We start from the raw sequence: 21,808 nt of genomic DNA on the forward strand, positions 1-21,808 counted from the left end.
ATAGATATACACAATTTAGTTACTTAATAGTTAAACAATAAGAATATATATAGAATAATCGTCCATTAATAGGTCCTGGAAATTACCCATACTTATCGTCTTCGCTAGGATATAACAACGAGGAACCAAATATATGGTGGCACCAGGTAAAGGTGATAGTGACATGCTCAATGAGCTTGAATGAGTTTAAATTTAAGTAAGTAGTAATCGGTTGAAAATTGGCTGAGATCTAGCCACATTAAAACAGCCTGGTCAGGTCTTTGGTTAACCATTTAGTTCATTCCATGACGCGAAAACCGGGTCAACCGATGCATTGAGCTGAAAGTTGAAAGTATGAAGGAACTAAATGTTACCATTTTGTTATTTTTATTCTCTCGGTGCGTGGTCACATCTTTTAGGTTGGTACAACCCCAAATATATACAACTCCATACATAGGGGCTCTAGAAAACAATATTTATTCCATAGGTATCAATCATAAGGCTGGATTTGGCATCGACATGTTCAGACCTACTGTGATTTTGGTTGTATTAAAATATCCTTCATTGTTTCTACCAAACTATTTTAACTCGCGTTAACTTTGGTGAGGCTATAATTTGTGGACGACTTCTGAGCAAAGACTAAGTGACCTTAATTAAACCCACCTAACTTCTCGGTTCAAAAGAGGGTTGTAAAATAGTAATAGGAATCAGAACTAAAAATTAGGGTTACAATCCAAGGTTGGGAACTAGGGTGAATGTTTGCGTCGCAAAGTGACACCAGCTATTATGCCAAAATTCCATTTAACTATATAAATGGATAAATTTCGCACAGAAATTCAGGACTCTCTACTATTAATTTCATTAGCTCGAACATAATTTATGGTCTCGGACTAATAGTTCCCAGTGTTGTGTGGTCACATTTCTTGACATTATGTTCTTTCCTGGATCAGATAATTTTCGATGAAACCAGTGTACCGTGTGCTTTCAGGCGAAAAGTTATGATGGGACAAGTAAGACGAAAGTGAAGCTAAAAAGAAAGCACAGTTTATGTTATTTCCAGAGAATTTTAAATGCTAACAGAATGCATTAATGTGCTGAATTGTTAGTGAAACATCATTGGGTTTTAAGCTAGCTAAGCATGTCTCTGTAAGATTATCGTTTAAATCGTTAATAGTACTACTACAATAATAGACCTAACCCCATAACTGTAGATATACCATGATTTGACCGCATAATATATAAGATCTTGCGTGGGAGTTTCAGCATCGTCTACACTGACTCACTGTGTCGTGGCAATCAACAACATGATACATAGCGCTTTGGAAGAACACATTTTGCCTAGGAAGGAATGATATATTTATTGTGGAAAGGTGTTGGTTACACAAGAATGACCACACCTGTAAGGCCCAGCCACGCCGTGCCAATGGAATGGTTTTTACTGCGTCTCCCATTGTTGGCCTTTTCTCCGTGTTAAATGTCGAATATCTGTTTCCACTGTTATCTCGTGTTCAGCATTGAGGATTGTGTGTTTAGGATTCAATACCACTACATCTCTATTTCATGATACTAAACAGTGGAGGCTGACGCTCAGTAACTGATGAGTATCGTGATTTTCTCACGTGTGACAATGGCATCACTGTCTGAACACAATAACGACCTCTGGCTACTTCCAACCAGTAAGTCTTATTACCCGTAGGACTCCATCCGTTTTCGAATCGTGTTAGGCAATCAGGATAGCCTAGATATATTGTTGGGATACGCGAAGTCAAACAATCCATATTGTAACTTTGATTTTATGCTCCCAAGATCTAGCAGACGCACCGTTGCTTTAAAATCTGAGTAAATTAACATAAACAATACATCACCGGAAGGACCTACCAAACTACAACCACCTCACCAATTCCATGCGCCTCAAACGCACAGCACCCAGGATGAATCTACCTGTTCAAAGTCGGAGAGACAAGACTTTTCTCTACCGATCAACTACGCAAGTTAATAGTATTTGAACGATTTTGGTACGACTCGAAGCTACTTTTCAGCCGACCAGCACTATGTTTGTGTGAATCAATGGTGTTTCGCAAGAGAAAAAAATAAAAACAAGGTGATTTCGGGGAGCCTTTACTTTTGCGACACTTATTATTGGTAATGTTGTTTTAATGTTGAGGAAGTATTACGTAATAACCACATTTAATTGCACTTAACATATTCTGCTCATAGACGTAAAAAATATGTCCAGAGTCACTATAATTCTGGGATGTCCTGGATAACATCTTTAACTGATCCGTTACGTGCAAATTAAACACCATCTTTTTAACAGACGGCAATTTGGATATGAATGTGCCCATGTGCCAATGTAAATATGCATGTATAGTACAGATTGCGCATGTGCGTGAGTTGTTACGAGAGAAAAGTCATACGGACCTATTTATATCTGATAGAAGTGGTACAATCAAGTGATCTTAAAATAAGAGTTTCACGCTGGAGAAATAACGCTATACTGTACTTCAAGAGAGTCGTAAAACTAGTTACTTGTCAATAGGGAAAGTGTTCCTACTAATCAAAGTGAGTATCTCTGTTACAAGTGGATGAACTTATTCAATTCATTTAGAAGACGAGCAATCAACATTTTCGACATCAGTGCGCTTTACTTAACGACTATGAACAAAGTAACTCTATATATCAGCCACCAAATGACAGTAATTGAGTAAACGCTATCGAAATATTTAGTAAGTAATTCCATAATAACAAAGAAAGGACCATAAGCCGAAAACGGTGGGCAAAATTAGATATACTAAGCGCAAACCAACCAAAAACTGTAGTGAAATGTAAAAGTTATCATAAATGCTAACTTCTTTACCTTAGGTGAGACAGAGAGTTGGCGTCACATAAAACGCTTAAATAAGGAAGGTGTTTTGAACAAAATAGTTTTAAAGTAAATACTTCTACAAAAAATCTGTCAACTCTTGAAGAATCCTTATAACTAACTTTATTAAAGAGTGGGCAACATAAAGTATACTGCGGAAACATCAAATATCAAATGTATCCAAGCGCTCAGCCGCAAGTAATATTCCGTAGTTCTTTTTCTCAAATGTCGCTTAGAGCGTCGTTCATGTTCTATCCAACATTCCAATCAGGAACTCGTGATCTACAAATATTATCTTTCCTGAAATTGAAACATATGCAATACATCAACTCAAAAAAGATCTGAGATGTTTGTACATTAATTTTATCCCGACTCTAGTTATGTAGGAAATGAAGATTACGTTTATAATCAAAAAAGGATTTTCTAAGGTCGAGGGAGACAGTAACTTCTTAATTTCAGGATGAGAAAGCCTGAAACTGAGTTTCATCCTCGTTTTTCGGTGAGGGCTCAATTCTTTAAATGTAGTGGTTTCTACAATATTGCACTAAGACCAGCAATCCTAAAGATTCAACCCTAAATCGTCTAGTCTCTATATGATAATAAGTAGCAGATCATTGTGGATTTTTTATCACATAATGAAAGTAGTTGTTGGCTCTTAAGCTCTCTCAACTGTTTGGATTAATAAATTTGAACTCCTAATGACACTAACATAAACAGCAAATAGTGACGCAATAACACGGTGAGAACGGGAGGATCAGTACTACCTGAACCGTATTTCAGCCAGTAACAATTCGAGCGATCAACCAGGAAATATTGCAATTTCGTTAAAATTAATGAATAAGTATTCGAATTCGTGTGCATACTGCAGATAAACATGAAAGTTCAGAACTAGTCACGCGAATAAACACAAAGCAATCAACAGAATGACAGTGATACATCCAGTCGTCATATGACCCTATAGTACTATATATAGTACAGGAAAGTGGACGTGTGTGGGCTTGCCTTGTAAATCACAACTTCTTTTAGATTTGATCTTGTAAAGGCATTCATAAAGCTCGTTAACATCTATTGCGCAAAATGAGCTTTTTCGACATTGAGGGATATTTAGTGAGGCCTGGAAAACAGAATATTACATGTGATTACTTATTGCACCAATGGGTTATTCACAGAATACTTCATGAGCCCTTTTTAGGACGACCCCTTATTATTGTCAAAAAATACATTGACTGCTTCTCAGTTGTCGCGAAACACATCATACTCAGCTGCTCATTGCCATAAGAGATTAGTCACAAAACTAGAGAACCTGATAATCCACTGAAGGAATTTGATTAACGCCTACGTAGAGTGAATAAGAATATTTCCTGGCCGCGCTCGACTTCAGAAAGAAATCACTTGAGGAACATGAAGCACATTAAACATCCTAAGATAGGTAATATACTGATCTACAAGTTATTATTTTTACATGGTTGCATTCGAAATTACTCTATAACTTCAGTTCATTCTAATAACTCTCTGGTATCTATTAAGATGGATACATCACCGTGTAGTTCATACAATGATGCAACAAGCTTAAGTACACAGGACAGATATTCCCGAACTAAACTCCGGCATGATGAAAACTGAAAAAGTGCAGGGTTAATATGATACTGTTTCAGGTCATTATAACACTTAGATCTTTAGGTTGAACGTTATTGATAGCCCGTAACACTAAGGAACCTGACTTCTTTCGATATTCTGGCCAATTACTTGCCAGCACTGAACATACATAGCTCACATGACAGATAAACTTGACTATTATTTTTATTACCATTTTATAGAAAGCAGTTCAACTAAGAGCTACTTGACAGTTGACTTAATAGGTCAACCAAGTAAAGTGAGAGGCTGAAAATTGTCAAGATAATTTTAATTAATGACACTTTCACTGAATAACATTTGCAAAACCCTATGGTTGAATATCCTAATCTTGAATACATCCGGCAAAAACGCAAAGTTTGTCTTGTTAACTTGATTTTCCAGTGAAATATTTGTACTATACGAGAACTTATCGTAACAAGAAATGAGAACACTATAGAAGTAAATAAATACAAAAAACACGGTTTCTTAATTACAAAAACATTTTACTAATTACCGTAACATGTAAATGCAACTCATAGAATGTGTACGTTATTTACACGAAATTAAACTATTGGATATAACAGTAGAAAGGTGAAAATATGAACAGAATTAAAACGTTCAGTATTATTACAAAAGAACCAGATATTTATACTTAAAAATGTTTCTTGCACACATAGTAAGCTGTATAAAAATTTAAACGTTTCTGCACCAAAAAGGAATTAAGTAAGAAAAGGAAAATTAATTACGCCCAACCATCAAGTGGAGGTAATTCTGGCATCGTAATATTAGTTTGAGATAACAGGTACAATGCTTCCTTCACAGAACGGGTTGCTTCTTTAATACTCTGAAAGAAAAAAATGATAAGTTATGATTGGGTTTAGAGCTAAGTTATTTTGAAGTAATGTTCTTTTATTTACCCAAAACGTATTACCGTATTGCCTAACTTAAAAAGTCAGGTACAGTAAGTTACCAGGAAGTAAAACATGAAATAAAACAGTATTCTAAGGATACAAGGAAAAAAAATTATTGAAGAGGAATATTATAGATGATTATAAGATGATAACATGACTAAGATATATTTAATTCATTTGTGTTGGTTGTTTGAATCTCCTCGTTGATGTTTAGGACTGCAATCAGTCAGTCTTTCTCGGCATATGTGCACACTGTGCGAATTTCTTCGATCGGCTGTAAGTAGGTCCAGCTGACGAGTCTCAGATGGGACAGAACGTGCGTCCTGGATTTCACTGCAAGCCACCATCCAACTCTGCTTATAAAATATATTTTTTAGTTAGATGCCCTGGACGCTTTGCGAACAATCTAATCAGGAACTATAACGGAGTAATTACTAGTTTGTAGTCTAGGTAGTACATGAAAAAGTTCCAGACCATATATTCGTGGGATGTATAAAATTAAATTCAGATAGCTGCCGTAAAATAATGAAAGTGAATTCAGTGCAACTAACCCTTATGTCATAAGTCAATATCATAAACTGACCATCCTTACGCATTTTCCACTCAATTCTATTGTTTGTGGTATGGAAGCCATCGAGGCAACATGTGAAGCATACGTCAAAGTCATGATCGGATCAGGTAGGATTGCGGGTATCATAGGTTTGTTTTAAGGGACACACTGTCTCGATAACGCTGAATGTATTTCAAATTAGCATAACTGTCTTCTGATCATCAATATTCGTGTATATGACCTGAAAAACTCGCATGTCATCCAATACTTAATACAATATTTTTAAGTAATTATTGAAATATTCGTGCATTGTTTAGAGGTACTTCGGCAACAGATGTTTTTGATGTCAAGCGATAATGACAGTTGCTTTAAGATATATGCGAAAGTGAATGAACGTATATTTACAGCATCTATGACTAGAATGGAACCTAGTTTGCTTCTTGCCAATCGATCCGCTATAGACTCTCCCGAGTCATGCAATGTAATGGCGCCAACACTTTAAAACAAGAAGTAGGTGATGTAAGACGATACATCGTATAGGGTTTTTTCCTGAAGAGTTGCCCTAATTGCCTTATTTTAGTATAATGGAATGTTTTCCGTTGGTCACACCCTTGAAGTTAATTTTCTGAGCAGGGTTTCGCATTAAGAGTTGGAAGTAGGTTATTTGAACAAAGCAACTTGTAATCTTTCTAGTGATTGACATCACAGGCTTTCAACTACACCAGGAAACGTCGTATTAAAAAACAGTCTAGACAATGAGCGTCTCCATTTTAACCCAGAAACTGACCAGGAAGTCTGTTTAAAATATATATGTCGTAAGGAGTTATAAACATGACGTTTTTCTCAAGTTTTTCATTCGAAAAACGTTTTGTGAAAGATGTTCACTACACATGTTAACATTTATTATGATTCTCTGCTAAAATCTCTGATTTTATAATGATAGCTTAATAGTTTGTTTGCCATTGAATTCCCTGATGGTAAATAACCACTTAAAGCGGGATCTTTAGCGAGAATCAGATAACATGATAGTTTTTTTAAGAGCATTTTGATATAATTTACTGAAAATCATTGGTGATAACAAGAGAAGGTTTAGCATGAGTTTCTTTGTATATTTTCCGATGAATTATACAGAATTCGATAATGGACAGTATAGACACATATGACATCTGTATCTGCTGTACTAAACAACTGTTATAGGATAAAATAGAAGGATAACACGTGTTCGGTAATGACTGATTGCTAAACAGTTTTCCAATAGAATGAAACAATTTAGTGAATGACGTAAATGTTAGTAATAAATAGAAATTGCACTGATTGAAGCAACTATAAAATTTTTAATGAGTAGGTCATCGTTTCCTCTACTTTGTGATAACAGTTAGAATAGCATGACAAAAAAGTCCCATAATAGAGATATTAAATGTTACAGAGGTTCATAATCTAATATGTGAATGTATACAGGCTTCTTACATCGGATACACAGACAGCTAAAATCGAAAGTTAGACAACCGGAATTAAATAATTAAAGACAAATTAAAAACTGTAGATACATCCGTTTTTCATACTTCTGTACATATTGAGAAAGGTTGCTTGCTACTTGGGTGCTCTGATTGGTGTTACTGTTTTTATAAACCGGTTTAGAGAGGTTATTTAGAACTAACTGACGATTTAGATTATTCACTGTGATGTCAAGGTTTATGAGTTGTCCATAACTGACTGCATTACACTTCAACGTTCTCCATTTTTATGGTTGAAAGGTTCAGGGAGATTAGGTTAACGTGAAGATAGTGTTTCATCACACATTCGAACCAATTGAATAACTACTGTGAACAAGGACCTATTAAATAGCGGTTTCACCTAGTTTGGGACTCTCCAGTATTGCTCACTTATAATCTTATTCAAAATCAAACGGAGCTTTAAATGTCGAGGGATTTTACATATACACCACTGAGCCGGAATTTGATATTCTATATTTCCATCTTGATTAAAACCACTCATTCTACATGAAGTAGGAGTTGATGATTTTATACAGAACTACAATGAACACATCACGATTAAACCCTCTAACTCAGACAACACAAGCAATTGCTTCAACTAGAAATCTATTTCATCATGCTAAGATAAAAAATTTCGAACGCTCGTTCACATATAATTGTACCAAAAGTCAATTACTAGTTTGAACGATCAAACCTTGGATTTCAGTGAAATGGAATTCGATAAACGTTAATGAAGCAGCCAAGGTGGAGTATTCGGACTACATACAAATGATCGGATATTGTTAAAAAAATGAAAAAAAAGAATTACTACCCACCTTTTTTTGTTTATCAAGTATATCAGCTACAGAAGAATTAAACGTATCCGTTGGATCAGGATTACAAATTTTATATGCTAATGATGAGATATCTGGTGAATAATGACCAATTAGTGCATAAACTTCCCATAGACTACTTTCTAATGCTCTAGATAAATCAAAAGTATCTGCTTCCCAATTATAAGGATCACCAATTGATTGTGCCTAGAAAAAAATCAGGACACAATATGCAATTATTTGTATTTGACAAATATTATTTTGATAGTTGAGATCATGAATCAATTGAAGCTAGACCACCATGGAAAGCCTGGAAGCACTGGATGGCCGTTTCGTCCTAGTATGGGACTCTTCAACAGTGCGCATCCACGATCCCGCCTCGAGAGATTCGAACCCAGGACCTATCGGTCTCGCACGCGAACACTTAACTTCTAGACCACTGATCCGGCATCCAACGGTGTTAATGTCTAACTTCAACCGGTCCACGGAATTTGTTTTACAATAAAAGCAACAAATATTGTAGAATGTAGCGAATTTATAACATCTCATAATATGAATTATTTTTGTTTTACAAAGCAACAAATGAAACATATAACTATTATGTGTTGACAAAATCTTCATTCTCTTAACAGGATAGTGATATTGTTTAGTTGTAAAAAAAGGTAATAAATAAAAAACTTACATGTAATGCATCATCTGATTGAATGTTATTTAATTTTTGTGACTTTTTCTGTTTACAGTTAATTAAAACACGACAATGAGGATGATTTTTCAAACCATTGAAAATAATTAAAAGTATTGCAGGTATAAGTGAAATTGGACTGAATAAAGATAATTGAGATAGTCGTTTTATGAATGATGCAACAACTGATGTAGCTAAATGTCTAAGGAGAAATAAAACAACAATAAAAATTAAGATTAATCGTTTTAAAAACATCAGAAACAATAAATTCACTTAATATTGTTGGTTTGAATCTTCCCATGAATGTTTAGGACTGCAACTAGTCAGTCTCTAATTGGCAATATGTGTATACTGTGCGTATTGCCTAGATATAGCCTTAATTCACAAGCATTATAAGCAAAGATGGATGCTAGCCACTATCCATCTTCATAAACAATGATGGAGAATTCCAGAAAACAATAAAAGGTTTGATGAATGATGTCTTAAGGATTATTAAAAGATAAAAACACTGATAATTAACAAATACATGACACATATATGTCATAATGAATAACAAAAGTTAAAATAATCTTAACAAAAGAAACTTTATATAACACAAGTATAAAATAAAGGAAAAACCGAATAAGTAGTTGCAATTTAAAGAAGAAAAAACAGTAAATTGATTACGTAGAAGAAATGGAATAATGACTGTTGGGATACGACATTTTAAACTATTTTCAACAAAAAATAAACCTTTGTTGTGTTTGATGTTTTACAATGAATAATTATAAAATGATAAACAACTAATGTGAATTAGTAATAAGCATTTTAACGTGGGTGGATTGAATTCATTCTTGAATGTTTCTACAGCAAAGATTAGTCAGAACTATTTTTTTTTAGAATTTTGTCTGAACACATAAATATTGGTACAATGGGGCACCGAATACATGTGCACTACACAAGTCACTTGATTTGTGTGTGGGCTGGGATACCGCTCGGGTGCCCAGACCGAAGCAGGTGGTTTTCTTAGAGGGTCACACCCGAAGCCTTCGACCTAAAGATCTGATCCACAATGCAGTGGAGCAACGTTGGGAGACGTAGTCCTATGGTAGCCGGTGATCAACAATTGGTTCACACGCAAACGTCCCCCTCAGGATCCTAGAGCTCATGTGCACCATTGGTTTTTAATTAGGGTTTTCCAACTCCCCTATGTGGATCCTCCATTTCCACCAACGCCGGACATTCGCACCTCGTCCGCTCAATTTCGTAAACAACACCCCGCCACGAGAAGGCAGTGAGTAGGATTTCCCTGGCAGTGGCTGTATACACATGGCCGTGTGAGAGCTTTTCGAGAGAGAGGGCGGGCCCTCCCCAATCTCGGCCGTACCAGGGCATTTGGGGGTGAACTATTAAAAATAATCTTATGGTCTATTAAAACTTATAGAGTGCCTATTTTGGGAGTGTATAAGTATTATTATTATTTGAAGTTTATCTTAGCTAAGTAACTATACATCTTAACTTCATGAGATACTCAAGGACTATTATACAAAGCTTGTAGACTAAATACTACAAAACTTAGGCGAAAACACCACTTTACTTGAAATTTTTTGTTGATCCTTGTGGGTTGGTATGTAAATAAAATCTCGGCACAGATTCGGAAATCTCGCTTGGCCTGAACAAGTTCTATCAAGACTGCTGATACTTATTACGTAGTCTTAAGTTATAATTGGAAAGTTAAAAAACATATTACTTCAGTAGAATTAAAATCGTTTCATATTAAGAGATTACTAGAATGAACACTTACATGGAGCTTAAATAAATATCTAAATCCATCAGAAAAGGTTTAACGTCTGGACATTCAAACAAAGTTTCGTCCAATAAACGATACAGCCGAATGTATAAACGTGGATAATTGAAATCACCTTTTTGAATCAAACAGAGTACTGCATGACAAACTGCACGAGACCAACTAGTTGGAAATTTCGCCAATTCTGTTTGAGACAATTTATTCTCCGGATCAGGATCAAAAATTGGTATAATGTGATCAGCTAATAAGCGAATTTCGGCTAAGCGATTCATGCCCTCATTACCCAAATACCGTATAGATTCTATACGTACGTCATCTGATAACTAGTACATGAGCGAATAAAAGAGAATAATGAAAGTGATGAATACTTGATATGCTTGATGCTAATACAAGTTCACCTCACTCGGTAAACGGAACGAAGATCAAGACACAGTGACACGATATGCTATTCTAATCCGTTGTCCAAGGCCCTGCTAACTAGAGTGAGAATTCCAAGTTGGAAGTGGGGGAAGATATATTCCGTAAGCAGCCAGAAGCACAAGCAATCACAACAGGAAGAAATCAAACGCATGTATATAGCATAAAACTGTCCTTAGGAAACGTTACAAAATAGCATACTAAGAGATACAATAGACCAATAGCGTTTATATATATATATATATATATATTGTTTCTCTAAACAATTAGATCATATTAAGCTTATGACATTCGTAGAGTTAACGCTTAATCTTTACCCTATTAGGCGCGGAACATATTACTGGCTCCAGCAAAAAGTGCAGTTCAGAAGAGATTACACAAAATCTGTATTCGGTAAGTCGGTTACATTGGCATTAGAGATTTAGTGTATTTAAATGTGTTGATAAGGTGGGAAGTCGAGGAATCCATACATTGTTTTGTCGATACAAGCAGATAAATGGGAAAACAATGTCATGACATAGGAAAGGCATTTAATACTTTACATATTCTATGAATTAGAATTTAAATAGGAATAACGTGTATATGTCATCTGCCTAGTTCGCTTGTCGAATTTATTATGGTATTTAACATCAGCATACTGAAGTATCTCAGTATTCACTTACAAGGTTTGATGAAGTTCTTAGCAAGTCGCATTTATTGTTTACAGCCTTTTGATATTACCTTGTCTCTAATTCAGTAGTGGACGGGAAAAGTTAAAATAACCAGTTGTTTGTAAGTTAATCATGCAGACAAATCAACTGTACATGTACCGATTTAACTACGCATTTTTGCAAATTAATGGTCACTTACAATATTATCAGAAACAGTTATAATGTATAAATATACAAAGTAACACTTACTTCGTTGTTTAGATACGATATCCATACTTGAGTGAAATAATGACGTAGATGGGAATATTTTGAATGCCGAAATAAATCACTTTTTGCTACAATAACAAGAAATAGATATCATTAATTTGTTAAGAATTAAACTGATATTAATCAGCTTTCAAATGTTTTAGATGATAATACCTGGTGTAACATTTGTTATTTTTGTTAAATGTCATCAAGGAATAGACCAAATAATGATAAAAAAGAAATCAGTGTGATTACAATAAAAGGTTGAAACTAATCTACTTCGGGCGATGTATTCTAGTTGTATGATAGATATACCTAAATAGGTTCACAACCGTATACATTTAGTTACTCAGATGTAATTTCAGTGCAACTATAAGGATTGGTTTAAGCATTTTTCATAAGTAAATGACCGATATTTTGATGTACATATGATTTAATATGATACTAATTGGCATTGGTAAAAGGTGAATTTAGTTTGATGAAAGACCACAGCAGAGAATCATTTACCCGAATATCAACAATATTTTTCTGGATAAAAAACAAGACTACTTACGTTTTGGTAGTTCCCCCAGAAATCCTGACGGCTTTTTCTCAGGTATAAGCAGTAAATCAAGTATGGATAATATATTTCTGTAAAAATTATCGGACTTGTTTCAATAAAATGAGATGAGAAAAACGGATATTACTTTTAAATCACGGTTATTATTTACTACGTTATAAAGAAAATAAAAAGGCATTAATATTTTTGAACACAAGCAAATGTGCCAACATGAAATAAGATGAATGAAATAGTGATATAAAAAGTATAACAATGGTAGTAACAATAACACTATAAGTAACATTTCAATTAAACACAATCACGAGTGACTTCATAAGCTTAGTATTCTGTTTGTGGGGAAGGTAAGACAAACATACAGTGAAATAGTCATTAATCCTGATTTTTCAGTCACTACTGATGGTGTTGTAAATTACAATTGACTGATTACTGGGTAGTCAACAATGTTATATTTGTCTAGTTCTTTGGTGCTGATCAAATTCTATAAATCAAGTTATAATGTGGTCACTAGTCTAAGTAATCAGCTATCATTTGCAACATGTTAAGATACTAGGTGATTGGATATAGTTAGTAGGAAACTATAGATTTGCATTTCGTTTTATTTGACACTTATCAGCAGGGTATACCTGTAATCTTGAGGGAACTGGTGGTGTCGTAAACTACTAAGTTGTATGGACTCTCGGCATCTGACCACAGTTGTGATTTACAAACAGATAATAATGAGGCATAATGATTAAGTATCTCACGAAACTAACCATATATTTGCTACTGCTACTCGGTCTAAGGGTGGTTCAATGATGCATAATAAGAGCACTATGATAGTGTACGTCGAAATTCCTAAGTCATTAACATTGTAAAATGACTTTAATCACTGAATGACAATCCACACTGTTCAAGCACTTATCACATCACCTTGAAAGCATTATTTACCAATACAGTCACTGATGTACGAAATGATATGATTATACTTAAAACCCGAAGCAAAGCCATCAAGTAAAACTCGGTGTGACTAAGCGCCAGTGGGGAAGTGTTTAATTGGCATAAGGTACATTGGTCTAGAACCCCACACAAGAAAGTTAATTAAAAAGACTAATTCATGGATTCCACGAGTTAAGTCACAAACTAACCTTCATTTTATTCGATTGCTTTATCTGTAACAACTCAGTATTAATAACACGTAGAATGAAATAAGTACAATCCAAGTAAGCGGATGCACACTTCAATTCAGAAATACACGACTCTGAAGCCAATGAATCATTTGGCAAACATAACATAACATAAGGCTAAGTATAATAAAACATAAAACATATGATTATTCGAAGTGCATTGATCTGTTGATTCAATTATTTTGGAGAAACATTATTAGAATTTATGAGTTAAGAAGAGAATTATAAAAATATACAACTTGGTATTACTTAAGAAATGATGAAACTGTTAGTTGCCTATCAATTTGATGAGCCTTAATGCAATTAGACTATCAAAAGATGAAAAAACACCAATATTGTATGAATAAGTAACTTTTGATAAAGAGCTCATTTAGGTAAGTGGATACTATACAGTTTATAATATCTAACCATGGCTGATGACGTTGAAATTACGCCTGTTACCCCTCGCAGAGGAGCATAGGTCACCAACCACGATTCTCCATCGAAATCTACCCTAGACAGTCCTTTCCAGTTGCTATTCATTCTTTTCATGTCTGCTTCTGATTTCTGACTCAATGTGTTTATTGGTCTTCTTCTTTTCCTTCTCCTTTCAGAAATTTAAGTTGCCGCTTGTCTCGTGATACAGTCCGATGATTTCAGCGACGTATTTCCTATTAACCTCCATCGTCTTTTCCTGATTTCCACCTAAAATGGAAGCTGGTTTGGTCTCTGCCATAGAAGATTGTTGCTGATGGTATTCGACTATCAGATATTTATTTATTTATTTAAACACATAAATATTGGTACGAGGAAGCACCAGATACATATGCGCCTCACAAATATCATTCGATTTGTGTGAGGGCTGTGATACTGCTCAGGTGCCCAAACTGAAGCAGGTGGTTTTCTTAGGGGCCCACACCCGGAGCCTTCGACCTGAAGGTCTAGTCCACAAGGCAGTGGAGCATCTTAAGGAGATGCATTCCCATGGTAGCCAGTGACAAACGATCGGTTCATACGCCATTTGTTCTATCAGGATACTGGAGCCCATGTGCACCATTGGTTTGGAATCAGGGTTTTCCAACTCCCCTGGGTGGACTTTCCGCGTCCACCAACCCGGTTAAAGCGTCGGACATTCGCTTTTCGTCCTCTCAATTTCGTAAACAACACCCCCGCCACGAGAAGGCAGTGAGTAGGACTTCCCTGACAGAGGCTATATATTCGCGTGGCCATGTGAGAGCATTTCGAGAGGGAGAGTGGACTCTCCCCACTCTCGGCCGTACCAGGGCGTTTGGGGGCTCGACTAACAGATATGGAGTATCTAGCTTGAAAAACCGCTTATAAATACCTGTTTCTTTATGACGATGTTTGTAGTAGTTCTCCACGTTTTAGTTCCGTACAACAAAACTGTCTTGACGTTTGTATTGAAGATTATGACTTTGATGTTGGCTGACAATTGTTTTGAGGTCTATATGTTTTTTAAATGTAAGGATGTTGCCCTTGCTTTTCCGATTTTTGCCATGACTATTACTACGTTAATATGCGAATTTACTTAACGCTTGACGATTTACAATGAGGATTAGTAGTGAAATTAGAAATGAGAGGTAAAGGAAATAAATCCGACGGAAGGAGCAAATCAGATTACCGCTGCAAAACCTATGAATGATAGTTAGGATGGAAGTCAAAGTAGTCACTCAAAAACATGGCTTTATTCAAGGTGTTGGGGTCGTAAGTTTGAGTTGCGGAATTATTGAGTACGACATGCAGAACAACATGAAGTAGTGTTGTTTTTACTTTATGTGTTTCGATTTTAAATAGGATACAATGACAGTTGGAGATGTGCGATGCTCAAGTACAACTTATGACAAAAGGAACACAAACCGAAGTATTTGTAAGTTTTCTCCTGGTATTATCGTCTGATTTACAGAAATTTAAGCTAAATTGGTGAAAAACTGAATATGTCATGTAAGGTGTGTATTTGATACATGTGGGATTTTAATACTTTCAGTGAAAATCGCGATTAGCTGAACAGCAAATATACACAGGTGCATTCTGTGACATTAATAGTTATAGTTATTAACTAGTGAGTATCTCTTATATAATTTAAGATCTTCCATAAACTTTTCATGATTGAGTGTACTTCCGAAAAAAGGTTTCTTCATACACTAGTATTTGAACTAAACAATATTTTACAACCTTCAAATGATTTTGATCGCTCGATAGATTTATATTTTTGGCGATTTTCGGCTTTAAAGTGAAATGTAGACAATTTAGTCATTTTATTTGAAAAAGCACCGAAACTATAGGGATTATATGATTAAGTATTTTATTAGCTAATGAACAGAGAATTATCAATAGGCAATAAACTTTTCCAGCAAAGAAAATTCGGATTTTACACATGCATACAATGAAGTAGATGCTGCTTGGTTTTGTGGGACTGTGAATAAATGATAAACTAACGGTTCATTAAAAGACTTATGGACATATTATTCGGCAATAAAGTGAAAACAATACGGTTATAAAATCCTATAAAAATAATCTTACTCTTATCGTCTCGTAAATCACGTTTTCTCTTAATGCATCGCATAGCCCCATTATCTGTTCAAGAAGAAAAATTGAGGTGTTAGACAGGAATTAGCATATACAAACCAAGTACAGAAATGTCGCGAAAAACTACCTAACTGAGGTTATTACTACTGATAAGCAGAAATATAGGGTACGATGGATATTGCAACAAGCTTTTCGACTATTTTGAGTAAGAAATAGTGCTAGACGGAGTTGCTAATCCTGATGATATAACTGTTCTCAATCGAAGTAAAAGTACATGTGTAATACTTTTCACTTTACTAGCAACTTGGTTAATCACTAAATGAAAATGCCCTGTTTTAATGTAACAATCAAAATGATTTTTTTATATTATTTTTTGAAGGGTTAACGCCTTCTCCATATAATTGTCAAAAATCCATGGTTGCAAGATAATCACAGTAAATGGAGGAATTCATAATGATTACATTATTGGAAACAGTCATTACAACAACCAGAACAAAACGATCTCAATACAATTGTAAGTCGTGATCTAAAAGTGAGAACATATTGAAATACAACCGCCGTCGAAGGTTTGATATGTTACCGCGCGTATCAGCAGAGGTGTAGGGGCTTAGTTCAAATTTACCTCCCGTAAACCGACGACAACTCCGCCTGAGGAACAAGTGCCAATGGACTGGAAAGAAGGATATCTCATCAAGATACCAAAGAAAGGAGATCTGAGCAAATGTGAGAACTACAGAGGCATCAGTTTGTTATCAGTACCAGGAAAAGTTTTCAACAGAGTGCTGCTGAATCGGATGAAAGACGCAGTAGACGCCGAACTTAGGGATCAACAGGCTGGATTCCGTAAGGATAGGTCGTGCACAGACCAGATTGCGACACTACGGATCATCGTTGAACAATCAGTTGAGTGGAACTCATCACTATACGTCAACTTCATTGACTATGAGAAGGCGTTTGACAGCATGGATAGGAGGACATTATGGAAACTTCTTCGACACTATGGAGTTCCTGAAAAGATTGTCAACATTATCCAAAACTCATACCATGGACTACAGTGCAAAGTCATGCATGGAGGACAGCTGACAGATGCATTTCCAGTAAGGACCGGAGTCAAACAAGGCTGTCTACTCTCCCCATTCCTCTTCCTTCTAGTGATTGACTGGATTATGAAGAATTCGACATCTGACGGGAAATACGGAATACAATGGACAGCTCAGAATCAATTAGATGATTTGGACTTCGCTGATGACCTAGCCCTCCTCTCTCATACACACGAACAAATGCAGATGAAGACAGCAAATGTAGCAGCAGCCTCCTCATCGATAGGCCTCTACATTCACAAAGGAAAAAGCAAGATTCTCAAATGCAACACGGAGAACACTAACCCAATCACACTTGATGGCGAAACTCTGGAAGGGGTGGAAACATTCACGTACCTGGGGAGCATCGTTGATAAACAAGGAGGATCGGATGCAGATGCAAAGGCGAGGATTGGCAAAGCAAGGTCAGCATCTTTACAATTGAAGAACATATGGAACTCAAAACAACTCTCAATCAATTTCAAGGTCAGAATCTTTAATACGAACGTCAAGACAGTCCTACTATATGGAGCTGAAACGTGGAGAACTACTACGTTCATCATCAGGAAGGTACAAGTATTTATAAATAGTTGTCTACGCAGAATACTCAACATCCATTGGCCGGATACTATCAGCAACATCGTTTTATGGGAGAGGACAAACCAGCTTCCAGCTGAAGAGGAAATTAGGAAAAGACGTTGGGAGTGGATCGGACATACATTAAGGAAATCACCAAACTTCATCACGACTCAATCCCTAACTTGGAATCCGGAAGGGAAGCGGAAAAGAGGAAGGCCAAAGAACACACTACGCCAGGAAATAGAAGCAGATATGAAAAGGGTGAATGTGAACTGGAAAGAACTGAAAAGGAAGGCTCAGGACAGAGTTGGATGGAGAATGCTGGTGAGCGGCCTAAGCTCCTCGATGAGGGGTAACAGGCGTAAGTAGGTAAGTAAGTAAACCGACGACCTTAAACAATTGGGTTTACCGCGGATATTCTGTGTTTAAAATCATTGAGGTTGGTGTCAAGAAATATATACAATGAACATACATTTGTATATACAAGCAATCGATAAAATTTTCTAGTGTCATGAGAATGAAACAATCCAACAATTATGAATAGCAGCGGTGACATGAGATATCGAATCTGCCAAAGTTAACGAAGCACACTAGAAATTTGTTACATACTATATGTATATTTATACATATACGGATGATTAGAAGAATGAAAATAAGAGATCTGAAACAATGGATGTGTTTAATGTCCATTCATCTCATGAAAGAGGGACTTACATTGTCTTCAGGTGGTCTCACACTCAAATGATCTGTGGAAGCCTGAAGACCTTAAACAGTTCTTACACTTAATATGAACTGTGTCTTCTTTCGTCTAAAATATGAAATTTGTCACTCTTACTGCTCAAAAGATATTTCTTATGTTGAGATGAATTGCAGAGCTTATTGGGGCAAATGTAACACGTAATAAACGTGTTGAAGGATTTGATCTATGTTGATATTAGGGTAATTATATACCAATATACCTAATGTCACATTGCGTAACGGCTATGATATGACCACCCAGCTTATAAGACTACGTTGAATTCACATAATTATCTATAATGACTCATCCTATGTGACATTTATCAAGGCAAATTTTTTGAGGATGTGAATAAACTGTTTGTCAGGGACCAATGTTGACGGATGAAACAATATGAAGTTCATCGTTTCTTCAAGTGAATTATGGGCGAAAAAACACATCCGTATAACTGTGATTATCATCGTCTAGCCTTAAAATACTCTGCATGCCGTGTGGAGGCTATATAGAGCAGAGTATTTTGGAAATTATTAAAAAGGGACAAAATCAGGTTAATGGCTGAAAATCCGTTGGTCTTTAATGATTAAACAGTGACTGTGACCGTAAGAGTAGAGTCAGTCTATTCAGTGTCTTTTCTGATGGTACCGATACTTACTCTTTCACACGGTATCCTGGACTAATGTTGCCGGATTCCAAATCTTTCGGATTTCTTCGTTCAGAAATTTATGATTTGGTCCACTTTATGTGATACTATTAGTATTTCATTGTGTCATCGCAGGATGGCGGACGGTCAGCAATCGATACTTGGAATGTACTCGAAGTAGGCGACGAGACACGGTTGACTATGGTAATCACTACAGGGAAACTACGTGGCAGTTGCTAGGTTAGATCTCTCTGAAGGCCGAATATCAGAAAACAATTGAAAGTTGATGTGAGAGGTATTTGTTGGAGATCTCACGGTATCTAAACAATACGGAGATCGTGCCAAAGTTCACAAGCAGGACTATTGAGCATACGAGAGTTCGTGCAGGGTCATCAAACAACTGAGTAGTATATTTTTGGTACATTTAAACAAACAGGTTGAGTGAAACAATCACTGGTACAATTGGTTATAATAATAATTGTTTCCGTCATACCAATAGTTTTCTCTTGATAAAAGTAGACCACTACATACTAAAGGCTGCAGCGTAGTTTTTTCTTTGTTGGCACACTTTAGCTCTCTGATGCAAAACTATGTTACTCCGACTGAATCATGCGGGCTGGATCTCGACCTCATTCATTTAGGAATATTCCACAACCTCTCAAGTACTGAACATTTGTATCCAGTAAGTACTTCTGCTGCGTAGTGTGTAGTGTTTAGTACCACTTTTGGTAAATCTATATTTTTCTATTCATTATCCACTCTTTTGTTCGAACTTGTCAATCATGAGCTTATATTGTTTTTATATGAGCTTAATTATGAATATTGGTTTATCACCTATTCTCTTAGCCAAATGTCACGTAATTTCCCTTTTATTATACATATTGTGTCACACTTTATCAAAATGGATTTGCACATTTGTCATCTTCGATCGCTTTTCTTCTAATCATCTCTCCGATTCGACAGATGTATAATATAATGTTATGCACACGAACCTAAAGCGTATATGTTGTGATGTATCAATCAACTGTGGATAATCAAACAGTCGCGCAATATTGCGAAGTGGTCGAAGTCAGACATCAACGCTGTTGGATCCATCTCAGTAGTCCATAGGTTAAACGTTCACGTGAGGTCCTGAGTTCGAGTTCCTTGTGTAGGATCGTGTTTGCGTACTTCTTTGGAGTACTGCACTACGGTGAAATGGCCATACAATGCTCCTACCTATTCAATGGCGGTCTCACATTGGTCGGTTCTAGATCCAACATTAAATACATACCGAAAAGTCATCCTTATATTCGGTTTATTTTATTCCGTGATGCGAAAGCACAAACTAGTTTTGTGACTGCGTAGAAGATTAAATGGGATACATACTTAATTGTCTTCATAATACGATGATAATGTGATCATATGATGGCCTTATAAATTTGTGCCAGTGACACTTTTGGCCGTTTAGTGAGATTTATTAATGTGGTGTTTTGTAGTTTTCGATATTACTAAAGACTATTGTATGATACTACCAAAATTAGGTCACTAGGTCATGTATTGGTATCGTTGGGATCTAGCCGCTGATTGTGAGTGACTATAGATCTCGTACCGTGTACAGAAGAACTTAGTGGTTTGACCTAGTCACAGAGATTTTAGTTTAGTTGGACTAGATTCTGTATTCATTCCGAGAGTTTTGAACTTTTGTTATTATACAAGGTCTGACTTCACTTCGTGATCCCGTTTAAAAGATATTGGGAGGTGAATGGCGATGTATTTTAATTACCAAGATAGTTCATTTATTGTGTTCAATGGTACTGTTTATGTTGCTTTTTTATCGTTATTTGTGTAATGTATTCTCAGGTATCTCAGGAACCCGTATAATATGCACCGTGGTGTTCTTTCAGCTCAAATATAACGTTAAAATTATGAATAGATCAGAAATCCAAAAGAGACAACTAATAAGAAACCTTTCGGTTAATGTGCATTTCAGGCTTCGAATATCTGTCACACTAACGTACTCATCTAGCACTGAGGCTCACCATATAAGTTTCTGTTGAGATGTGGTTAAAGCCCACCTTCATTTTGTTGAATTGTTGGAACCACCTGTGTTGCATAGTTTGGGTTAGTTGAGTTATAAGGACCTAACAACTGTTAGATATCAGCTTTGCCCCATAAAGACGTCGTAAGAAGTAAAAAGCTCACTACTTTGAAAACAATAAAATCAGAGGGTTTGCTCTGGATTGGTTAGCAAATACTGCTAGCTTGTGTGGATTTCATACATCAAACTTCGGTTATATTCCTTCCAGCATCATCTGTTTAGTTTTGTCCATACAACAGTAGATTTCCGTGAAACCTTATGCTGACTGAAAATTTTAATGATAGCTTGTGCAATAAACAAATTGACAGTGAAATCGGCAGTCAAAGCTGAATTTACAAAGATCAAAACTTCCTATGACAATAAGTGACTGCTTCGACCTATTCGGAATACGATTGTCATATTGGATGCTATTAAAAAAGAAAACAACCGCATGATCGAGGTCG

The 21,808-nt window shown here is 35.9% G+C and overlaps 2 protein-coding genes across 3 annotated transcripts in view; both read right to left on the reverse strand.

Moving 5' to 3' along the window:
* Positions 1-5,074: 5,074 nt before the first annotated feature.
* Smp_017640 (putative nucleolar complex protein) lies at positions 5,075-13,833 on the reverse strand (the record flags this gene model as incomplete). The annotated part of the gene is made up of 7 exons (XM_018799035.1): positions 5,075-5,300; positions 8,226-8,429; positions 8,905-9,106; positions 10,688-11,013; positions 12,007-12,092; positions 12,557-12,650; positions 13,687-13,833. The coding sequence occupies 7 exons, from the start codon at positions 13,831-13,833 to the stop codon at positions 5,199-5,201; spliced, it is 1,161 nt and encodes a 386-aa protein (XP_018650865.1). The 3' UTR covers positions 5,075-5,198.
* Positions 13,834-16,156: 2,323 nt separating this feature from the next.
* Smp_017650.1 (family U48 unassigned peptidase (U48 family)) overlaps positions 16,157-21,808 on the reverse strand; it is a gene marked incomplete at its 3' end in the record, with an annotated part of 30,562 nt that continues 24,910 nt past the window's right edge. For both annotated transcript variants that reach the window (XM_018799036.1, XM_018799037.1), the window contains one exon: positions 16,157-16,299. In XM_018799036.1, coding sequence (XP_018650867.1) covers positions 16,157-16,299 — 143 coding nt within the window. The remainder of the gene's footprint in view (positions 16,300-21,808) is intronic.

Source organism: Schistosoma mansoni, chromosome 3 (genome assembly GCF_000237925.1).
Source record: "Schistosoma mansoni strain Puerto Rico chromosome 3, complete genome".
Lineage (NCBI taxonomy): Eukaryota > Metazoa > Platyhelminthes > Trematoda > Strigeidida > Schistosomatidae > Schistosoma > Schistosoma mansoni.